This window comes from Melanotaenia boesemani, chromosome 1 (assembly GCF_017639745.1).
Source record: "Melanotaenia boesemani isolate fMelBoe1 chromosome 1, fMelBoe1.pri, whole genome shotgun sequence".
Classification (NCBI taxonomy): Eukaryota; Metazoa; Chordata; class Actinopteri; order Atheriniformes; family Melanotaeniidae; genus Melanotaenia; species Melanotaenia boesemani.
This window is the reverse complement of record NC_055682.1, coordinates 41,281,462-41,305,833: the sequence shown is the minus strand read 5'-3', so window position 1 is coordinate 41,305,833 and position 24,372 is coordinate 41,281,462. Positions and strand designations below refer to the sequence as shown.

Genomic DNA, 24,372 nt, shown 5'->3' with positions numbered 1-24,372 from the left:
TGACGTGTGGATGAGGGAATTAAACCACTTGATTCAGGTGTATTGGAAAAGGGTTGCATGTAGAAGTTCCAGGATCTTGAGGACTGGACTTGGGCCCCCCTGTAAAATGATACTAAATACATTTTAGTTTAGAAACTAACATTTCTATTTTATTGATATTATAGAATTTTTATCATTTTACATAAACACCAATTTTGTTCAACTTAAAGGTTTAGAAAGGTCAGTTCTGGTCCAGGTCCTGGGGTTTAGTAAGTTCTGGTCTAGTTCCTGAGGTTTCGTGAGGTCAGTTCTGGTCCAGGTCTTGAGGTTTAGTGAGGTCAGTTCTGGTCCAGGTCCTGAGGTTTCGTGAGGTCAGTTCTGGTCCAGGTCCTGAGGTTTAGTAAGTTCTGGTCCAGGTCCTGAGGTTTCGTGAGGTCAGTTCTGGTCCAGGTCTTGAGGTTTAGTGAGGTCAGTTCTGGTCCAGGTCCTGAGGTTTAGTAAAGGTCAGTTCTGGTCCAGGTCCTGAGGTTTCGTGAGGTCAGTTCTGGTCCAGGTCCTGAGGTTTAGTAAAGGTCAGTTCTGGTCCAGGTCCTGAGGTTTAGTGAGGTCAGTTCTGGTCAAGGTCCTGAGGTTTAGTAAAGGTCAGTTCTGGTCCAGGTCCTGAGGTTTAGTGAGGTCAGTTCTGGTCCAGGTCCTGAGGTTTAGTAACGGTCAGTTCTGGTCCAGGTCCTGAGGTTTAGTGAGGTCAGTTCTGGTCCAGGTCCTGAGGTTTCGTGAGGTCAGTTCTGGTCCAGGTTCTTGCGGTAGCAGCACAAAGGGGGTCCTCACAAAAAAGGCTGGTGTTAATGTATGTAGAGATAGATTTATACTACTCACATAGTTTGGGATATTCAGCTTTTTGTATGTCAGAATTGATCTAAAACTCTATAAAATGCCCTCCCTGAGCCCCTGAGTTGGTGTCTTTACATTGGGTTTAACCCAGTGGATGAGAGAGTAGCCTCCCTCCACATTCAGGTGGGGGCGCTGCTGCACCCATGACCCAACCCTGGATAAGCAGCAGAAAATGGATGGATGGATTCCACAACATGCTGTTCTACAACAACATTAGAGAGAATAACCACAACCCCCCAAAGTGCTCTGGTTCAATGGCAGCTGGTTTCTGAAACCTACCACTGCTGTAGACGTGGTCCTGCATCCAGGATACAAGATCAGGGTAGTATCAACCTTTTACATTTTCTGTCAATTTCTCCTGAAAGTTAAATATGACCTTTTTGCCTGCCTGTCAGCCTGTCAGCCAGTCAGCCAAACAAACAGCCCGACCGACCGACAGACAGACAGACAGCTAGATAGATAGACAGATAGACAGCTAGATAGATAGACAGACAGACAGCTAGATAGATAGATAGATAGACAGACAGACAGCTAGATAGATAGACAGACAGACAGACAGACAGACAGCTAGATAGATAGACAGATAGACAGACAGACAGCTAGATAGATAGATAGACAGACAGACAGCTAGATAGATAGATAGACAGACAGACAGACAGACAGGCAGACAGATAGACAGACAGACAGACAGACAGACAGCTAGATAGATAGACAGATAGACAGACAGCTAGATAGATAGACAGACAGACAGCTAGATAGATAGATAGACAGACAGCTAGATGGATAGATAGATAGATAGACAGACAGACAGACAGGCAGACAGACAGATAGACAGACAGCTAGATAGATAGACAGACAGACAGCTAGATAGATAGATAGACAGACAGCTAGATGGATAGATAGATAGATAGACAGACAGACAGACAGGCAGACAGACAGATAGACAGACAGCTAGATAGATAGACAGACAGACAGCTAGATAGATAGATAGATAGACAGACAGACAGGCAGACAGATAGACAGACAGGCAGATCTTAGACATGGTTTCATGCATCCTTTATTCCAGTAAAAGCTTTAACATCATTCTGCTTTTTAACAACACCTTCATGTATGATACAGTTTCACAGGATTTAAGGCTTTTTTTTCATGGGTTCATTTTTTACTACGATCAGTGACGACTCTTCGACCTTCATCTGCCTCACATCTGCACATCCACTGTAAAAATCCACCACACAGATGCTTCAAGGGTTACAGTGGAAATCCATCAACATGAAAACCTGATAAAAACGTCGGTATCAAAACGGCACGCTCTTCATTTCCCTTTAAAAACAAGATGAAACATGGTTGGGTTTTTATTTCATGATCAGGAAACTCTATTAAGGCTTCATGAATCCACGGTGAGGTCAGGGAGGAGACGGAGGTGGTCTCATGGTCAGGAAGGACAAATGAAAGCACAGCTGGACCAGGAGGTCCAGACTCTGATCTGGGTCAGGGGCGACAGGTAGTGTTCAGAGGTAAAACTGGTCCGTATGAGGGCTTGATTTTACTGAAATGATCACAGACAGTGAACTCATCATGTTGGATTGAACAAAAGCAGCTTAACACATCATCAGTAAAACAGGAATGTGATCAAAGAAAGAAAACACCTGAACGTAGCTGCAGCCGATTCCCTGAAACTAAAACTTCAACATTTTATCATCAAGTGCAAAAAATATAAAAATCAACATTTTAACAGGATGATGATGAAGAAACAGGGAGGAGGAGGAGGAGTGGAGTTTGAGGCTCGTTCTTAAATGGAGGTTTTAAATGAGGCCAGCTGACACCTCAGCTGCATCTCAACCGTTCTGAAGCTCCTCCTCCTCCTCCTGTCAGAGGAGCTTCAGACCTCCTCAGCTCAGGGAGACCATGAGGAGATGGAGAGGATCTCGGAGCTCAAGAGGTGGGCAGCTCGAAGGAGATGAACTGCTTGAGTCTCTCCAGGTACTGAGCGTACAGTTCAATGTCATTGTGACCGGCCCCCTCCACCCAAAGAGGCTCAACAGCACGTGGGCAGCGCTCATACATGGCCAGGCCGTGGGAGAAGTCAATCACCTCGTCCTCCGTACCGTGGATCACCAGAACCGGGGACGCCACCTTGGACACTTTGTCGATGCTGTGGAGGACAAACAGATGGACGTCAGTCAGACTTCACCACCAGATCCGGATCTAAAGCTAAGGGATCACATTCCTGCTCCAGACCATCACACAAGAACAGTTATCTAGATAATGTAGTCACATTACACCGTCCGTCCATCCGTCCAGACAGACAGACAGACAGACAGACAGACAGACAGACAGACAGACAGACAGACAGACAGACAGACATGTTCTGAGATGGGTTTAGTCCGATAATGTTAAGCTGATTATTTTAGTACTGTTAACCAGGTTAGTACTGTTAACCAGGTTATTCCTCTAAGAGTCCTGACAAACATGTTTCAGTCTGTAAAGACCCGGCTTGCTGAACCGTCCACCATCAGGTCTGTAGGCACAGCAGGGCCCTGCAGCATTCAACAGCTTGTTGCTATGGAGACACAGTGACGTCTCCTCCTGTCTTTATTTAGATGAAGTCATGGTAGTTTCCATGTCACAATCTCTGACTATCATCAACATCATCGGATTTTATTACCAAAAGTAATAAAACAAATACAAAGAAATAAACAAACCAGCATCTTATGTAGTGGTGGCTACTATTAAAGTGATGAGATGGATTAACCAGGCCAGGTCCATTTATGACGACAGAGAAGACGGATGCGCAGACAAGCGGATACTTTCGTCCATCTCCTGCATCGTTTAGACATGTAGCTGGTGTGTTTTCAGGGATCTTGCAGATCCGTGGCTTGATGCAGAAAATGGAGCAAGACCTCCGGAAACCGCGGGGTCAGAGTTGAGCAGTATAGCTGACACGCGACCAGCAAAGCAGAGAAGAAGAAGAGGAAGACAACGATGACAAGGACAACTGTAGAGATGGCATCTCATTAACAAAGAATGAAAACCAAACACAACCAAAACCAATAAGTATGACAGAAAATAAAGTTCTGTAAAGAAAACTGCCCTTCAAAAAGTATATAAAAAAATATTAAACATGGGCTCAGACAAAAAACCGGCAAAACTGCCCGCTAGTTTTATTTTATTTAAAAAAAATAGAAAAAATATAGTATGCATCGTTGCGGTTTGTGGAGCTGAAGCTGCTGGGACGCGACGCCGGCTGGTGGGACGACGCTGCCAGGACGCCGGCTGCTGGGACAACGCTGCCAGGACGCCGGCTGCCGGGACAAGCCTGCTGGGACGCGACGCTGCCGTGATGCCGGCTGCTGGGACAACGCTGCCAGGACGCCGGCTGCCGGGACAAGCCTGCTGGGACGCGACGCTGCCGTGATGCCGGCTGCTGGGACAACGCTGCCAGGACACCGGCTGGTGGGACGACGAGACGCTGCCGGGATGCCGGCTGCTGGGACAAGGCTGCCGGGACGCGACGCTGCCGGGATGCCGGCTGCTGGGACAAGGCTGCCGGGAAGCCGGCTGCTGGGACGCGACACAACGCTGCATGGTGATGGTGAGGAATTAATATTCCAACACAAAACGCGCTCATACGGGTGCTGAGCCTATAAAGAATTGAAGGGAAAATGTGAAGGAAAGGAAGGAGGTGAGGAAGCTCCGCCCCAAAAGTCTGGGCCATAATAATCAGAGAAAGGTTTGTTTACTTTGTCCCATCAATTAACATCTAACGTTTTCTGCCAGCATTCCTTTCAGGCTGTTAATCCCCCGGTTCGTAGTACAGGCCTCAGGTCTTCTGTCTCTGGAGCAACAGGGTCACTTCTCCCTCACTGAAGTGTGTAAGGGGTCACCACCATCATCATCATCTCCATCATCACCATCACCACCATCACCACCATCATCACCACCATCATCTCCATCATCACCATCATCATTTCCATCATCACCATCATCATTTCCATCATCTCCATCATCTCCATCATCACCATCATCACCATCATCATCTCCATCATCACCATCATCACCATCACCACCATCACCACCATCATCACCACCATCATCTCCATCATCACCATCATCATTTCCATCATCACCATCATCATTTCCATCATCTCCATCATCTCCATCATCACCTCCATCATCACCATCATCATTTCCATCATCACCATCACCACCATCATCTCCATCATCACCATCATCATTTCCTTCATCACCATCATCAGCATCACCACCATCATCATTTCCATCATCATCATCATCACCATCATCATCTCCATCTCCATCATCACCATCATCATTTCCATCACCACCATCACCATCATCACCATCATCATTTCCATCACCACCATCACCATCACCATCACCATCATCATTTCCATCATCACCATCACCACCATCATCTCCATCATCACCATCATCATTATCATCATCTCCATCATCACCACCATCATCTCCATCATCACCATCATCATCTCCATCATCACCATCATCATTTCCATCATCATCATCATTTCCATCATCATCATCATTTCCATCTTCACCATCATCATTTCCATCATCATCATCACCACCACCATCATCATCTCAATCTTCACCATCATCATTTCCATCATCATCATTTCCATCATCATCATCACCACCATCATCATCATCATTTCTATCATCATCACCATCACCATCACCATCATCATTTCCATCATCATCATCACCACCATCATCATCATCTCCATCACCACCATCATCATCATCATCATCATCTCCATCACCACCATCATCATCACCACCATCATCATCATCATCATCTCCATCACCACCACCATCTTGTGGTTGTTTCCTGCATACTGACTGCAGTTGAATCAGGTTTCTTCTTTTAGGGTGTTTTTTCACCATTATATAAACTTCCTTCTTTAGTCCTGATGGAAGTCTTGGACTGTACCAGCTGTAAATGAATCAGTATTGTTTCTAATCCAGGACTGTTACACGTTAGCATCCAGAGGTAAGGTGGAGATGGATGGGTCACCATCCCATTAAAGTCCAGAGTTCCTAGAGATCAGCAAATTGGGATAATCATTGATCCCGTTTTGTCTGTACTGATCACAATGCAGCCTAAGGCTCTAACCTCTGTAACCACAGTAACACAACAAAGCCAGGCGTCTGTGATTGTGTAAGCTACCTGGGGAAGGCGTCGAAGCAGTAGGTCTTGCGTGTATCAGGGAAGGCCACCCTGAGGCCCGACATCAGCGGTGAGTGCAGGATGACGGCGGCACATTCGTAGCGAGCTGCCAGGTCGATGGTGGGCACGGTGCCGATGCTCTGACCATACAGGATGATGTTCTCAGGTGTAACGCCGTACCTTTACCACAACACAGAGAGAGAAAACAGTTCACTGTTCGCTGAAATGAGAATGCTTCCTGCTTTGATGCTTTACAGACTCTTCCTGCTTTTGCTCTCCCTTCTGCTGCATTCTTCCTCTTTTTATTTTGATTTGTACATTGATTTTATTTTTACCTACAAACCCACCCACAGTAGTTTTTTGATACCTATAAGTCGCTGGGACTAAAGAATTTTTACCAGAAACAGTGACATTTTTCATAGCTCTTTTATCTGCAGCGCTCCGTGTGCGTGGCCTACACAAAGCTGAAGCCTACACGTAGCAAGCTAACAGATGGCTAAAAAGCACAGATAACACTACCAAAAAAGAAGCAGCCTCTGTGAATTACAGTAAATCATCGGGTAAAAATCCTCCCTGGAACTGTGTTGGTGCAAAGCCAAAAAGTAAATCATGCCTTCTGGAAAAGGGAGGACAACGTATCACGGGCCGGGCGCGGCCAGCTGAAGTCTATGATGAGACCGACTGGCCTCTTCTACCCTCTACATGGTAGGAAACAGGACTGGACAACCCAGACTGGGAGAGTTAACAACAAACCTCCAAAGCGCCTGAATGTGGAACTACAGAACAGATTTGCTATCAGATGACTCGGGATCTTCATTGGGATTCATTCATCTTCTATCCCAGGACTGCGAGGTGAGGACTAAAAGCCGGTCAGAAAGGAAAAGGCCACAGGGAAAGCTAAAGGCTGGGCCTGAAACTCTGATTATTGGTAATTCTACTGTAAGTGATGTTCAGTGGATGTGTGGAAAGAACACCAAAGTCCTCTGCTTTCCTAAAGATATGATCAGTGACCTGCAGGAGAGAATTCTGAAAGTTGTGGCTGATCACCCAGATGTGAGAACCATGGTTCTACATACAGGGTCACATTATGTGTCCCAGCAGCAACCTGAGGTTCTGAAGCAGGACTTTAAACACAGCGAGCTGTTTTTATCAGTGGACCTGTGCCCCGCATCAGAAGAGGAAGGATTCTGTAGATTACTGACACTAAATAATTGGCTTATTTCGGCATGTGATTACAAACAAACAAAAAAACAAACTGCATTTTATTTATAATTTTTACATCTTTTGGGAATGCAGACATCTTTTTAAATTTGAACAAGTCAGGGGTAAAAACTTTTCCCCACCAACCTTTTCCACTTCCTGCGTCATCCCTCTGTATTCAGTGCTAAGATACGAGAGGAGTTTTTTCATAAGACAAACCAAACAAAACCCAGTGGAAACCCAGAGGAGGAGCTGCATCTGCCGCCGCTCTGCCTTGAAAAATAGACATCAGCGAAGGCAAGAGGATGGATCTTTATTTGCCCCCAATCCCCTCAACAGCACCAAAAACCTGGATGGTGACGCTTCGCCCCACCAAACCCCAAACAGGTCATTGTCGCCCATACGCCCAGGCTGCCTGGATAACAGGACAAGCTGGATCTCTGTTTACTAGAAGGTTAAAAATATCTGTACTGTTTGGTAACAGAGGGAGAAAAGTAGCTCGATTAAAACACAGAGAGCTGCTTTCTAAAAGGTTTCTGAGTAGAGTTAACATACCCTGTGAGCCACAGCGTGCCCCCAAACAGGGTAAACAATTCTAAACCCATCAAGTTAGCTTTATTAAATGTTAGGTCATTATCAGGGAAAACATTTTTAATTAATGATCTTATCACTGAACACAACCTTGATTTTATGTTTTTAACAGAAACTTGGTTAAACCAAGACGCAGCTGCTCTTATAGAGTCAACCCCTCCTAACTTTAGTTTTATCAGTGAGGTCAGACTGAACAGGAGAGGAGGAGCAGTTTTATTTAATGAATCATTTCAATGTAAGCAATTATCTTTTAGAAATTTTAGTTATTTTGAATATGTGGCTCTTCAGCTAAAAGCTAAAAATAGATCAATGTTTCTGGATATATACCGCCCACCAGGGCATGGCACAGCATTTCATGATGAGTTTAATGAACTGCTGCTTTAATCTGTGTAGACTTTGACTGTGTAATTATTGTTGGTGATTTTAACATCCATGTAGACAGCCCTCAGGATGAGGAGACTAAAGACCTAAGTAACTTTGGGCTGACTCAGCATATAACAGGGGCCACACACACTAAAGGACACACTAGATTTACTGATCTCGAAGGGTTTGAACTTTTCTAAAATGACTGTGTGTGATGTGGGCCTGTCTGATCATTACTGTGTTTTCTTTGAGAGTACGATTCCTGTTCACACTAATGTCTCAACAGAGGTCATCACAAAACGGTGTATAGCTGAAAACACGACTGGGATGTTTAACCAGGTCTTCTCTTCAACACCTGCCCTATCAGGCGGTTCAGCCAATGAGCTCGTCACTAGTTTTAATGCTAAAATGTTAAGTATTATGGATGTCATAGCTCCTATTAAGGTGAAGGTTGTCTCTGGAAAGAAAAAGTCTTTCACACTGGTGAAAAATGGAAAAAGAGAGCGTCGGAAAGCCGAGTGCAGATGGAGAAAAACAAATGTACAGGTTCATTGTGACATGTTTAAAGAGAAACTTCACTCTTATAATCTACAACTGAGGAATGCAAGAAAGTCCTATTTCTCTGACATTATTAGCAAAAACTATCATAATGCTCGGGTCTTATTCGCTATTGTTGGCAGGTTAACAAACCCTCCTGTGTCAACAACACCTGAACTTTATTCCACCAAGGCCTGCAATGAGTTTGCCAAATTCTTCACATAAAAATCCAAAATATCAGACAAACAGTTGGTTCATCAGCAGCAGGTTCAGGAAATATACTGTGTCCATTAAAACCAGCTTAAACACCATGACACAGTTTAATCCCATTAACAGCAAAGATCTGGGCGACATCTTATGTGTGCTGAACTTCTCCTCTTGCTGCTTCCTGCCCATAGGTTTCTTCAAAAAGGTCTCAAAGACTCTGGAGCCAGATCTGTTACAGATTGTGAACTTGTCCTTAATTTTTGGCATCTTCCCAAAACTTTTAAAAACAGCTGTAATCAAACCTCTGCTAAAAAGGGACAATCTAGACAAGACACAAACGAGCAACTACAGGCCGATCTCAAATCTTCCTTTTCTAAGTAAGATAATTGAAAAAGCCGTTTTTCATCAGCTAAATGACTTTTTAACACAAAACAACTGCTACGATGTCTACCAGTCAGGTTTTAGGCAGCACCACAGCACTGAGACTTCTCTGACCAAAGCCATTAATGACGTATGTTTGAATACAGATGATGGAAAAATGTCAGTCTTAGTCTTACTGGACCTCAGTGCTGCATTTGATACAGTCGACCACAATATATTACTCCAGACTGGAGAACTGGGTGGCCTCTCTGGCGCTACACTGGTTTAAATCTTATTTAGAGAATAGAAAGTACTTTGTGTCAATAGGTAATTTTACATCAGAGCAGACAAGAATTACATGTGGAGTTCCCCAAGGTTCCATCCTGGGGCCTCTTCTGTTTAACATCTACATGCTCCCACTGGCACAGGTCATAAAGAAAAACAAAATTAGTTACCATAGCTACGCAGATGACACACAGGTTTATATTACAATGTCACCAGAAGACCGAGGCCCCGTACAGGCTCTTGGTAAATGCATTGAGGAGATTAATGACTGGATGTGTCTGAACTTTCTCCAGTTAAACAAAAACAAAACTGAGGTGATGGTTTTTGGAGCCAAAGAGAAACGATTAAATGTCACCACAGAGCTTCAGTCCATACACCTAAAAACCACCAACCACGCCAGAAATCTGGGTGTATTGATGGACTCAGACCTTAACTTTGAAAAACCCATTAAGGGAATTACAAAGTCAGCCTACTATCACCTTAAGAATATATAAAGGGTAAAAGATGTGATGTGTCAGCAGGACCTGGAAAAACTAGTCCAGCTTCCATCTTGATTATTGTAACAGTACTTTTACAGGTTCTACCTAAAAAATCAGTCAGACACCTGCAGCTGATCCAGAACTCTGCTGCTCCAGTCCTCACTAAGACCAAGAAAGTGGACCACATCAGTCCAGCTCTGAGGTCTTTATTCTGGCTGCCGGTCCGTCAGAGGATAGACTTTAAAGTTCTGCTGCTGGTCTAGAAAGATCCGAATGGTTTAGGACCAACATACATCAGAGACCTCTTGACCCAGTATGAACCTACCAGAACCCTCAGGTCATCTGGTTCCAGTTTCTTATCAGTTCCAGAGTCAGAACCAGACATGGAGAAGCTGCATTCAGCTTCTATGCTCCACATGTCTGGAACAAACTCCCAGAAAGCCTCAGATCAGCTGAAACACTCAGTTTTTTTAGATCCAGGTTAAAGGCCCACCTGTTCTCTGCTGCATGGACTAGTTTTTATTTAGAAGTCAAAATCTACAACTGGTTGTTTTACGCTGAAATCTTAACTTTATTTCTTTATCTGAGCTTTTTTCTTTCTGTTTTCATGTAATCAATTTTATCTTTTTTAATCTTTATTTTTCTAATACACTTGTATTTTTTTCTGCACCTTGCTGTAATGTTTTTATGTTTTATGTAAAGCACTTTGAATTGTCTTGCACATGAAATGTGCTGTACAAATAAATTTGCCTTGCCTCTGAGGATGCCTGTGTTACTAACACATGCCTGAAAGCTGCAGTGGGATGCAGCACAAACATGGAAGTTAACCTGGAATACACTGAGCTGAGCCTGTCGGGACACAGAAATGGAAATAGACAAGAAACCTGGGAGAAGAACGGGGAAGCTGCAGACATCAAGCCTTCATTTTACAACCAGAATCCTGAACTTCAGAAGACTGCAGACATTATGAAGAAATACTCAGTCCTGGTCTGAACACTTCCTGACAACCTGTGTCCACATGATGGCGTCCTGTTCAGCTAAGGACAGAGACGTCTTCATGATTTCCACGATGCGGAAAACGTGGACGGAAACCAGATCGACAAAATTCCAGAGGACCGGGAGATGGAATTAGACAGGAACGATACTGGGAATGTGTTCAAATCAAGTCTCCTTTAATTCTCCAGAAGATTTAAAAGCAACTGAGGTTAACCAAAGAGCTCGTGCAGAGGAGGACGTTCGGTGGGATCCGTCCACCAGCTGCAAATAAATTTCATCTCTGTCTTTTCAATACAAGATACAAGATGTTTGTCACGTTTATACACGTACAACATGCAGAGATATTAACTCAGGTATAAGAATATCTATGCAACAGTAATAATAAAAAGTTCAAATAGGTATTAAATAGGAACAGAAAGGGAAAAATAGGAATAAAGTATGAACAGGAATAACAATGGTATATAATAGGAGTAAAATTAAGAATAAAAATACAAATGAAACAGTTATAAAATAGTCGCTCATCCCACATTCGGCCTCTCACCGGCACTAATCTTATCTTTCTGATAAAGATCATCTACCTTCCTCAGCTGGTGTGAAAACAGAGGACAGAGCAGCTCAGACATTCTCCGTGACAGCTTCCTTCACCATTATGGGTGTAAATAATCCTCTACCTGCGGTCTAGAACTCAGCTCTGTGAAGTCATGGTAACACCATCATCTGGTCCTGGTTGTCAGATGAACACGTGTCCTTCAGTAACAACAACACAAAGTTAAAGGAAAACTTGGTCCCCAAAATAAACCCGTGTGATTAGTCATCATCATTCCTGTGAGGAAACAAAAACAACATGCGGTGGAAAACTTTGTCCAGATTCTCCAGAATCTGAGTGGAAACATCAGAACAAACAGAAAACAGCAGCGTGTGGAAACTGTGGTGAGTTTGGTTTAACGTGGCCGGCCCAACCAAACCACCGTCCGGTAAAACTCCGTTCAACAACAACTATCTGCTGATCTCAGTTATTAAAATACATCCATATTAAATGAGATTAATAATTGAGTATTTTAACACTTGAATTGCTTCAACTAGACCAAAGCTTTATTCCACAAAGCAGCTTTAATAAACTGAGTGTTTTCCTGAGATGAGAAATTCTGAGCTAAAGAAACAATAGCTGGAGTTAACACAGCTCCACTTCTCTCTGCTAAGAAAATCACTATGAGTACAATTCCCTTTAAAAAAGGTTTACAATGGAAATAAAAGCAGAATCTCATCAACCCATAATTTGTTCCCCATACAACATAAACAACATCAGATGGAAAGTATGAGCTGACTGTGAATCTTCTGGCAGCAACCCGTCCGGAAACAGCTGAAACAACGTTGGCCAACAACAGGCCAGATAAAGTAATTATGAGAGTTTAGTCATTTTAAGTGGGAATAAATGTGGGGGTGTCTAAACGTTTTCTTCTGCTGAAATATGCATTTTGGTGAAATCACATTTTTCAAAAGTTCTTGAAAGGTATGTATTCTGCTGCTGCTTGTGTGTGTGGTGTGAGCTAGCTAACTAAGCAAACACACAGAAAATACTTCAGTATCTCACTGGAAATACTTTCATTGTCTCTGGGAAATTATGTAAGATTACACATGAAAATGTATAACAACCAATAAGTTAGCTTAAGGCTCTAACATTTATGGAAAATACCATTGGCAAGCTAGCAGTTAGCATCAACAAATGTTTTCCTCAGCAATATTCTCTGTGAGCAGTTAAAAAGTGACTAGAAAACGTACAGGCTAATGTTTACTGACCATAGAGGAGAGCCTGAAAACATCTTAACTTCCATATCCTGGCTGAACTATGAAAAGACTGAAGGGACAAAACACACTGCTTTACTGCAAGAAATTTTGATAAAAATGTCACATTATAGTAAAGTTTCTTGATTTACTGGCAATGGAAAAATAAAGTTCAATAATGAAGTTGAAAATAAGTTTGTCAATATCAGACAGACTGATTTCTGAAATAATTATAAATAAACAGTAAGTTTATAATTATCTGACTGTTTGTATTCATTGATGAAAAAAGTAGCAGCGATAAAGAAAACTGATGATGCAACACATAGCGATGCATCGCTGAATCAAATCGAATTGTTGACAAGATAATCGTGATCAAATCAGTTCTTAAGGCCAGTGAAGATGCACAGCCCTAACATATGTGTATAAATATATGTATGTATGCATGTATATATATGTATATATACATATATACATATGTATATATGTATATATATATATATATATATATACATATATACATATGTATATATGTGTATATATATATATATACACATATATACATATATAACAAAAGTGAGTAATTTTCTGCAAATGTTTAATTATATATTCTCATGGGACAACACTGAAGAAATAACACTGATAAAATAGTCAGTGTAGAGCTTGTCCCCTCACCATACCTCAACACACAGCCATTAATGTCTGAACTGCTGGCAGTAAAGGGTCAGCCTGCCAGCGCTCAGCCATACGCCGCACACTGCAGTCCGCCTGGCTGTCATCCCTGAAGGAGGCCTCTTTTAAAGACGAATCACAAGAAAGAACGAGGCAGAGGTAGCCTAGTGGTTACAGAGGTGGGTCTGGAGAACCTGGGTCCAAGCCTCAGGGCTGGTAAACCACTGTGGGCCCCTGAGCAAGGCCCTGAACCCCCTGGGTGCTGGAATCTGGCAGCCCGCTGCTCCTAGCAACTAGGATGGGTTCAATGCAGAGGAAGAATTTCCCCACTGTGGAACTAATAAAGGATTATTAATATTAACAATTTGCTAAAGACAAGCAGACTAAGGACATGGACTCCGGCACCATGCCGGATCTCCGGCTTGCAGAGTGTTTGTGCCACAAGAAAGAGTTAATTAGTTAATGTGCGCTAATGTGGACTTTTGTCATGTTTAGTTCATCTACCAATGATGTGGGATGAACGCAGCAGACGCTGAGCTGGACCTTGGAAAACATGGCTGAGATCCAGCTGCAGATTAAATCTATGCTAGACCAGACGTTGATGAACAGCTGTAAACGTTAAATATGGAGGGTGGATGGAGGGTAAATTAGTGAAGCCTGGTTATTCTCTGTTTTTTACGCCACATATGACGCCACACACACTCTCTGCCTGGTGGGCGTGCGCTCACCTGCGTGTGCATGTGTCTTTACACATCAGGTGCTCCGATACTACAAATCCGATACCAAAGTGAAAAACTAGTGCTGTCAAACTTAGCACGTTAATGTGACGAGATTCATCTGTGGAACCAACACACATTTTTAAAAAAATGCATGAACACATAAAACATTAAAAGCCACTAAACCAGGTGAAAAGTCCAAGGCTGACGCTAATGTTAGCAAACGCAACATTACAGCACTGCTAGCTGACCACAGATCAGCCGTGCTCTCCGAGCTCAACACGTCTTTCCAAAAACTTAATGACAAATTGGACGGCGTGCAAACACCCGTCGCTAGCCACCACAACAGACTGGCGTCACTAGAAATAATGCTGTTCACCAGCGGCTGGAGGAGGTAGAAAATCTTTATGCAATCAGCTTCAAACTGATAACAGGAAGCTCAGGCTAAGCTAGCTTAGAGGTCCCCAACCCTGGTCCTCACCTATCGCAGGATAGTGGGCCTTGAAGACCAGGGTTGGGACCTCTGAACTAGCTGACCTGGAGGAGAGAAGCAACGTTCGGCTGATTGGGCTCTCCGAGGGAAATGAACCTCTTTTGAAAACGTCTGCAAGAGGCTGTGAGGAAATCTCTTCCACACCCAAACTGGACCGGGTTCACTGCAGCGCGACCCTCAAACCAAAGCCGCGGCTTGCTGTCCTCTGCTTCCACCACTTCCAGAGACGGACCGTTGGTTCAGGAGGCTCGGAGGAGAGGTATGCCACTAACCAAGGGTCATCCATTCAGAGTCTATGAACGTTACTCTTCGGAGGTGATAGGCCAGAGGAAGAAAAAATTTAAGAAAGTGATGTCCACCCTTTACATGATGGGATTAAAGCCATCTCTCCTGTACCCCCCGACTTCGCATCACCCAGCAGGACGACTCTCGTGTCCAGCTTGGGTCAGGGACTGAGGCAGAGCAGTTCATCCCAGCATGTGGTTAACCCTCCTGTTAACTAGATCAGCTCTGGGGTTAAAATATTATCCGACCTGAAGATGATCTGTGTTTGCTATTTGCAATTATAGCTACTTTAAATGTAATTTATTACTCATGCCATGTTAAAAATCTGAATTATGGCATATGTATTATTATTTATGTTACATAAAAGTGGCTTATTATTGGTTTGATTATTTTGTGAGAAAGGGGCAGATAATATTTTCTTCTTTCTCCTCCTTTTCGTTCCGGTGTTCAAATTTTGTTGTTTTGATTGTTTCGTTTTTTTCTTGTTATGAATAAAATAAATATTTTAAAAAAAACGTTGGTGAAGAACCTTTATTTGGGCATGTAGGTGCTTTGTCACAGCAGTCAACAGAATCCACCAAAAACCACTTTATCCTCCTCATTCCTGAAGATTCCAGCTAAGATGACTCGTATAACACAATTAACCACTCAGTCGTCACCAGTCAGCTGCAATGGGATTTACTAGTACTTGTATTGGCACTGGGTATCGGCTAGTACTCAAATGTGCATACTTATACTTGTACTCGTTTTGTAAAACTGTGGTATCGGTGCAGCTCTAGTAAAACACTAAACTAATTGTGGCTTCACAGTTGACCATTTGCGACACGGTTTCTGAGCAGTCGTGGTGCTGAACTGATGAGTCATTTGCAGTTTTCTGTGCTACGCATGCTCACTAACCAAGAGTAGCTATCAGGGACGTGAACGTTACCACTGAGGCCGATTTGATACGCATCTCGATACGCCGCCAGCGATACCATACAGTAACGATCCAGCGAAGCCGCATGCCGATAAAATGCAATATGATTCACCACCGTTAATGATACGATTCATCAATGATTTGATAACAATTTGACTTCATACAATTCAATTCGGTTCAATACGATTCATGATGCGACTCAAAACGATTCAACACAATACAAAGAATTTACGAGGCCACATCTGGTGTCTAAATAACGTTATTTTGCCCTCTCTTTCCCTGTGAAGGATATATCTCATACTTGTTTGTTTTCTATAAAGCAAACCAAGACATTCAACTTAAAAGATGGAATTCAATATGGTCCAGAGGATTGTTTTATTTCTAATAAACACCAGATCATAAACAAATTTTTTTCATTACATTTGTTTTTTACTTTTACATTTATTTAGGCAAATTTTTTCGGTCTCTTAATAAAAAATAAAGACAAGAAAACACACTGACCATTCACAAACAGTCCTTTTCTCAGGTCCTTTTACTAATAGTGCTCTCTGTCTGGAATTTTACAGAGTTTTACAAAACACTTACAAAACTTACATATGGTGAATATCAGGGCGGGACTAGGACAAAAATCAGGCTAAGTCATCCTCCCACCCAGGCCACCCTAATTCATATGCTGCACACATATTTTATGCACCCTAACTTAAATGCTCATACTTGTGTACACACAGGTTAAATTCTCACCAAAGCTCATTATTCCATGTAGACCAATATTCACATGAAACTATCAGCCATCAGTCCAGTTCTTTCTCTCCCCTACCCTTTACGAAAGGCATGAATGAATGAATGTTATTCTGTAAAAAGAAAGACGTCCACAAACACTACATATGGAGTCATGAACGAAAACTTCAGACAGCAACATTTAACCAACAAATATTTAAAAAGCCACAATCACATCACTACAACCAGATAAACACACTGATGACACACCGAGTCAAAAGCTTCGCCCATCTGCATCTAATCTGGGTTAACTAAATGTTCTTCATTGGCACAGTTTTGCTATTACTTTTACAGTTGGACTAGAACAGAAGTGGACTAGAACAGAAGCGGACTTCAACAGATGTGGACTAGAACAGAAGCAGACTAGAATAGATGCAGACTAGAACAGAAGTAGACTAGAACAGATGCAGACTAGAACAGATGCAGACTAGAACAGATATAGACTAGATCATAAGTGGACTTGAACAGAAGCGTACTAGAACAGATGCGTACTACAACAGGTGTAGACAAGAACTGATGTGGAAAACTAGTACACCCAAGCAATCTGAGTATTACAATATCCCTGTCAGTTTAACACAGGACACATTATTAACCAGTTCTTAGCTAAGTTATACCAGGAAATTCAATATAGGACCTCCTGTATATCCAAGGTTGGAATATTCAGAGCTTTTGTGTTGATGACAGATACAACAGAACCACAACCACAGACATTCAAGAAGGAAGAAGTTTTTTACAGCAGGTAGTACCAGGGTCACCATTACAGGAAAACAAAGAACCACAGAGAATCTAAGCTACTGACCATCAGCTTATGTTCAGATAAAAGTTTGTAGCTTGTATCACACCAGCCGTCTCACGGTGAACTGCTGCTGGTGGGGGATTAAAAAGTTTCCCACTGTGGTGAGGGGAGTTTATAACGCGCTTCAATAAACAATCCAAAGGCCGCTGTCGAAGTTTGGGTGAAGTTCCCGTTTATTTTCCAAGTCGTATAGTATGCGTTGATAATGGGTAACATTTATGATCGAAATAAAAAAGTGCCAATAACAAAAATGCGAAAGCGGTAAAAACTGTGACATTCTCCCACACACAAACTAATTAGAAAAACCCACATCACCTGTGGCTGTCATTTAATACACCTGATGCGCCTCTTTACTGCCACCCAGTGTGATAATACAAACCAAAAAACGCAAGTAACACAAAAACAACAAATGGCTCCTACACCCACATTTGCTGCCTCATCCCGATGTGCCCTTTTTATTATTATTTAATAATTTAAACAAAAAAGAAGTCCCTTTCTGCACCCCCTTTCCTCTGTTATCTCAGTCCACTTCCTCTGCCTCCCAGCAAAGCACCTTTATATGCTTTGATCATAACATTATTAATAAAGAAATAAAAACTTTATTACTGTCGTTATTCGCAGCAACTCACCAGAAGAAATCATCTGTTGGTGTGAGACAGTGCCAGGCAGGCCAACTCACTGCTGTGGGCCAGACCTCCTGACCTGTTGTCTCGCTTCCCTCCATGTTTGCTGTTTGCTAATTGCGGCTGCGCCACCCGGCTCCCGATAGTTTTAATAACAAATTGCCAAAATATAGTGATGATGCATTCAAGGCACCTCGAAAACACAGGCACAGAGAGATAAACTATGTAATAACTGGTGTAAGCATTGGTTTCACCGATGCGGACACACTAAGAAAGATACACGGTGCATTTAGCCAGCAGCTGTCTCCGATGCACACTGAAGCTACCGGTGCGGTCGCATCGCAAACGTCGGCCTCGGACCACCGATGCAAACTGGTGAATCTCTCCATCTCTAGTAGCTATGCTAACAAGGTACGCCAAACTGACAGAACACCTGTTGTTGCTCCTAAATATTGCTAACATGTCTTTTCTGTAGATTCCATAGAAAAATATGAATATAAAATATATGTTGGATTTATTTGTGTTTTGACATAAATAAACGGGAGTGGGAACAAGTTTGGTTGCTTGAACTAATGGAAACTAAATGGATTTAAAGTGGGAAGCAGACATGAAGTGAGAAGAAAAAAAAGCCTGATTATTGTTCAATAATTAAATCGAAGCACCCTGAATCGTAATCAAATTGTGAGGTACCTGGCACAACCTCTTCAAACCAGTTCAAAATCTTAGTTTTTTCCTTCTAAAATGGCTTTGATATGTAGTTAGTGAAGGCCACTTTTAGTCATACTGGTTGAAGTAAAAATATTTTTCAGGAGTGCTCCTGTATGTGATTAAAACAAACATTATCAGCCAAAAATATCTCAACAAATTTACGTCACAACTACACAAATTTCCTTATCAGGCCATGAGGGTTTAACAAAGACTTCAAGAGGAAACCAGACAGAGCTGCAAAGCTCCACAGAACTCTGGTCAGATAGGACTGGTCGCCATGTTAGGTCCAAACTCAGACCCATAACTGTCGTCATGCAGGACATTCCCACACACATTCCCAGGAAGACGAAAACCAGAGACAGACTGGAAGATTGACGGACTTCCATCCTGGATAACACCTGGACGTGCCTGCTCTCACCTCTCTGTTGGAGACTTCCACTTCCTGCTGCATCAACACATATACAGACTGGAACTGGAACCAGTCACATTTGCTTCTATCCTGAGAGAACAGGTGGTGGAGACACAATAAATGTAAGCCGTTGAAGAGAAAAAACAAACTAGAAGACAGAACAGCAGACGTTAGTGATGTTCCGGCGCTATTTTTTTCTGTCCGATACCTGGGGTTTAGGTATCTGCCGATACCGAGTACGGATCCGATATCAGTGTTATTTTATTAAGAGGTCTATAAATTCTATTTCATTCTTCAGCTTCATGTGACAGTGACGTGGATCTGACTGACATGGGACTGATGCATTTTTGATGTTGCTAGTATTGGAAGAACAACACTTTGGGTTAAATATGAACCACGAACCGCTAGTTTCCTCCTTCTCAGATGAATATTAAACAAGTACAACAAGAGAGACGATGCTAGCACCAGAGAAGCCGATCAGCTGATCACCGACAGCCGGTCAGAGAGGAGGAGAAGCATATTAGTACAGACCTGCAGGAACCAGTTTTCTCTTCTTTTCTTTAAATGAAGGAGTGCAGTGTTGAACCCTCTCACCGGGAAAAGTGTCGGGGATGAAGGAGCGTTAACTCCAGTTAAAAAATGAATGCAGTTAATTACATAAATGAGTTACTGCTGTTAACACGTTACTTTTGACAGCCTTAATATTTATTTATATAATTCATGTACCAGGTACCAGGTGAAATCCATGATGGCCACAGAACTGCTGAGTAAATAAACTCGGATCAAAGAATTTCTATAAAAAACTATCTTGAAATTGGACGTACAGTGAACGTTTTCCACAAAGAACGGGCTGTTAATCCAGGACAGTAAATTCTAAGACGTTGTCTGGTATTACGGTGGCTTTCTGGCTTTCTGCTGCAGATTCCTCCAGTTTTTTAAAAGCATTTGCCAACGTTCATTATTGCTGTGCATTTCCTTTAAGGCAGCAAACTCGTGATTTAAACCAAACTGCTTCATAAAGTCGCTGCTGGTAAATGTGGCCGCGTTCATGTCGCCTCTGGAAACGTCAGCCCTGCGTATGAGGCGTGTCGCTGTTTTCAGGGCTCCAGACTAACTGTTTTTACGAGGAGCACAGCGGCCCCTAAATTAAATTTTTAGGAGTGCAAGCAGAAAATTTAGGAGTGCACACTGAAATCACCTTGCATAGCAAATATTCACATTTCCTCTCATTTCACTGTATTAGTGATAAATACTTGAACACTAAATTCAGAAATTACAATGTTTACAATTCACATTTTTTTGCAGTTGACATAAAAAACATCTTACTGGTCGCACGAATACAAAACAAGGAGACACAGAACTTGTCAAATCAAATCAGATTTGATTTGATTTTCACTTTGTAGTCGAAGCAGTTTGGCAACTTTGTCCCCTTCATCCCCCACAGGACATGGTCTGACTGGTCCATGTAGTTCCTGGTAACAAACAGCTTCAGGGACTGATCCTTCTCTCAGCCACTGTTCCCACTCCTCAGTAAGAACAGCAGCTATTGGCTGTCCTAGAAGTCGCTAATTAGCATAATCAGCACAAGACAATTCAAGCACTTTGAATAGTCCTAGAATGCATTAGGTGTTGGTCTAATGTGTTAGTCTGCATGCACAGAAATGAACATTTAGTTTAACTGTATTCTACGTTTTTTTGGGGGGGAAGGGGGGCACTTATTCTGATTGATGCACTTTATCGGACTTATAATTAGATGTTGTAACCGGAAAGTCTTTAAACTAATTTAACTGTGAAACTAGCACATGAACATTTAAAACTGACACCATCGCATGGACAGAGGCGCCACTAGCCAACAGGCAAACCAGGCAGATGCCTGGCGCTCGAGACAGAAGGGGGCCCCTGGGGGGCAACCAACTTTGAATCAGGACAGAACAGTGACAGTGGCCACATTTGCATGACCGCTTTAATTCCTCTTTAATTCAGAATAAAAATGAAATCCTGGAGTGGCTGGTTTATTCCGATTATAAACGTGAATTGAATAATTCCTTCGATCGTTCATTCTACTTTAAATTAATTCCGGTTGTTCTGCGCATGCTCTTCCCTTGTCCTGTTGCCATGGCGGCATGGTACCCTACCTCCCTCGTCCTCAGCTGACCAAAGTGAAGTAGTCTGCTGGTGTCGAGCTGCTGCTTCAAAGCTAAAGTCAAAATCCAAGAAAAAATGGTTCTTATCATGTGGTCTTCCATGTTGCAGCCGAAACATAAAGAAACAGGGACTGGAGTTCATTAAGTCCTCTGCAAGTGTTTTGGATTAATTAGCTGACTATAGTGTGGCACTTAGACTGAACCCTTTTCACACTATTCTAATTTTCTAAGATTATGATTTTTGGGTTTTCATAAGCTGTAAACAATAATCATCAAAGTTCTAACATATAAACACTTGAAAATATCTCACTTTGCATATAATGAGTTTATATATTAGTATACCCGTTTAAGCTGAATTACTGAAATAAATTAAGTTTTTTTTTTCTTTCAATATTCTAATTTTTTAAGTTTCACCTGTAGTTTAATCCTATGTATTGGAACTAGATTAAATCATATTGCCCCTGTTTAATTTAATAAAAGTAGTAAATAATTAAGTAGACGGCAGCAGAATAGTGAAAGCCATCAAAAAACATTTAAAAGTTGCAACTAAATATATAAATGCTGTAACAGCAACAAATTTAACGATATTAACATCTTGTTGCTCTAAGTACACCCTATCATAGTAAAAGGGTGATGAACTGGATGGAGGGGCCCTCAGGGACCCAGGAACCGTCTCTGCTCCTGGAGAAACTCACTTGTTCTTGAGCACCTGCCAGGCCGCCTCGATGTCCGCATACAGGTTCTTCTCAGACGGTTTCCCGGTGCTGACCCCGTAGCCTGAGTAATCGTAGGAGAACACGTTGCAGTTTATCCTGGAGCCGAGGCCGATGTAGAAGCTGCACATCTGACCCAGGTCCACGGCGTTCCCGTGGGAGAACAGCAGAGTGTAGCGGCTGTTCGGGGCGCAGCGTACGAACATGCATCCGATCCGGTTCCCCCGGCTACTCCTGGTGCTCAGTACCTCCACCGCATCAAGCTCTCTCTGGGAGTACTGCCAGTCCGCGCGCTCCGTTAAATGCAGGCTACTCACACCGTTAGCATCGGTGTGCACCGTGTATGTGGGCTCTGGGGGGAGGAAAGCTAGCTTCGCCGCGATACGACTCGGACAAGGTGGACAACAGAACAGCCAGCATAGCTCTCCGAAAGAAAACCCATTCATCCTGGGACCTTGTTCGGGCATTTAGACGCGGGGTTTCCGGTTTACAAACTTGTCTAGAAATAAATAGTCACTCTTCTCTTGTTTTAAATCCGCTTAACTATCCACAGACGGTCAGAGCAGGGAAGGCTGGCTGCTGGAGGTTAGCCGCTCTGAAGCTAGCAGGCTAACCGGCTCAGGTAGCTAACAGCCAAACTCAAGACTTCATACAAGTTCCAGGATAAACAAAATACATAATTTAAGTACATTTTATGTTAGAGCACAGAACTGTGCCGCGGTTTGCCTCGACATAACAAATCCACCTTTGAAACACATTACTTTATGTACGTCAACTTATGATGCTAATAATATGTAGCATAGAGTGCAGCCATTACTCCTACACGCCGACAAGCCGGACTTCCGGTACGACCGGATATCCTGGATGACGTTTAGTTTTGTTTGACAGCTTGTTTTGGGAATGATTCTTTCCCAACTGATAGCCTACCATTTCTAGGTAAATCATTGACTTCTCTCATCTGATTGCAAACAGCAGTTTTATCCTGTTCTTGATTTCTACAAGGCATTTGATGCAGTAGAACATGTTTTGTTCCCTGTTGCCTTGGAATGCTTTGGATACTACTTGACAGGAGTATTTGGATCCGCCAACTGGCTGTCGATACCGTGTTATTTCTCAAGGATGCTCTGCAGATAATTAAGCAAAAGATTGAATTGGTCAACAAGTTTTCTAAAGCATCCATATTTTTTCCTTAGGTAAATGTGAGTTATTTGCTTTGAAAAAGAGTGACATAAATTCTATTGATGATACCTGTGTAAAGAGTAAAGTACCTTATTTGGATGTTACTATAATTAAGAACCAGCAAGTGAGATGCTCTGTAAATTTTGAGCCAAGAATAAAAAATAGCTGAAAATTGATTCAACCAATGGCTCCTGAGGGTTTTATCACTCCAGGCGCGTGTTTTGCTGCATAAAGCTGAAGCAGTGATTCCCAAACTGGTCAAGTGGTGGGTAATGAAGACAGACCACAGTGTGATGTACGTCTCAAAATATCTGCATCCAAAATATCTGCATCTGACAGTATGAAGTCAAAGAAGCTATTATACTACTTGGTGGCTTCTCATCCTGAACACAAAGTAAATTCTGTTGATTACTTTAGAAACAAACTACCTGTCGTATAAAGCAGACTGTTTTACTAAAGCAGCATCTGTGTCATTGAAAGCTCAACTCACCTGAAGTAGTTTGCAGTTACTCAGTTAAAAAACACCTCACACTATAGCAGAGGAACTGATAGTTCAATCTGCCACTGACATGGTTTTAATTATAGTTAATCAACTAGCAGCCAATCAGCTGAAGCCTTTTTACACAGCTCTCTGAACATTTCTTTGTAAGCACTGGGGTGCATGTGGTAGGTGTATCGGGGGGAGGCTGCAGGAAAATTTGGGAACCATTGAACTGAAGGTATTGTTAGACTGGTTTATATAGATCTTGAAAAGTAAAACAACCAAGGAATACACAGAATACATTATGTTAGAAAATCCATAGTAATCAATACCTATTAAAATGATGACCTTGAGTTTTTTACTTCTCCACTTTAAATAATGTATTCAAGGTAAATTGGTTGAAGCATTTTCTAAGATAAACACAATGTTTCTTCATGGAATCTGATCCCCAAATTTCAATTAAACCAAACTGGTGGTTTACCTTTCTAAGTGTGTGTAACTAGATTAACAAGATACCTCTTAAATTGTCTGACTTCCACAAGAAGCTTTTATTGTCATGGAAAATAGTTTACAAGCACAACTTCTCT

The 24,372-nt window shown here is 42.3% G+C and overlaps 1 protein-coding gene across 1 annotated transcript; it reads right to left on the bottom strand.

Annotated features, from left to right (window-relative positions):
• Positions 1-1,909: 1,909 nt before the first annotated feature.
• Positions 1,910-22,983, bottom strand: abhd17c (abhydrolase domain containing 17C, depalmitoylase). The gene is made up of 3 exons (XM_041986466.1): positions 22,108-22,983; positions 6,077-6,256; positions 1,910-3,022 (listed from the first exon to the last, which is right to left on the bottom strand). Exons 1-3 carry the CDS (start codon positions 22,590-22,592, stop codon positions 2,803-2,805), a joined length of 885 nt encoding a protein of 294 aa, XP_041842400.1. The 5' UTR covers positions 22,593-22,983; the 3' UTR covers positions 1,910-2,802.
• Between the last annotated feature and the right edge of the window lie 1,389 nt (positions 22,984-24,372).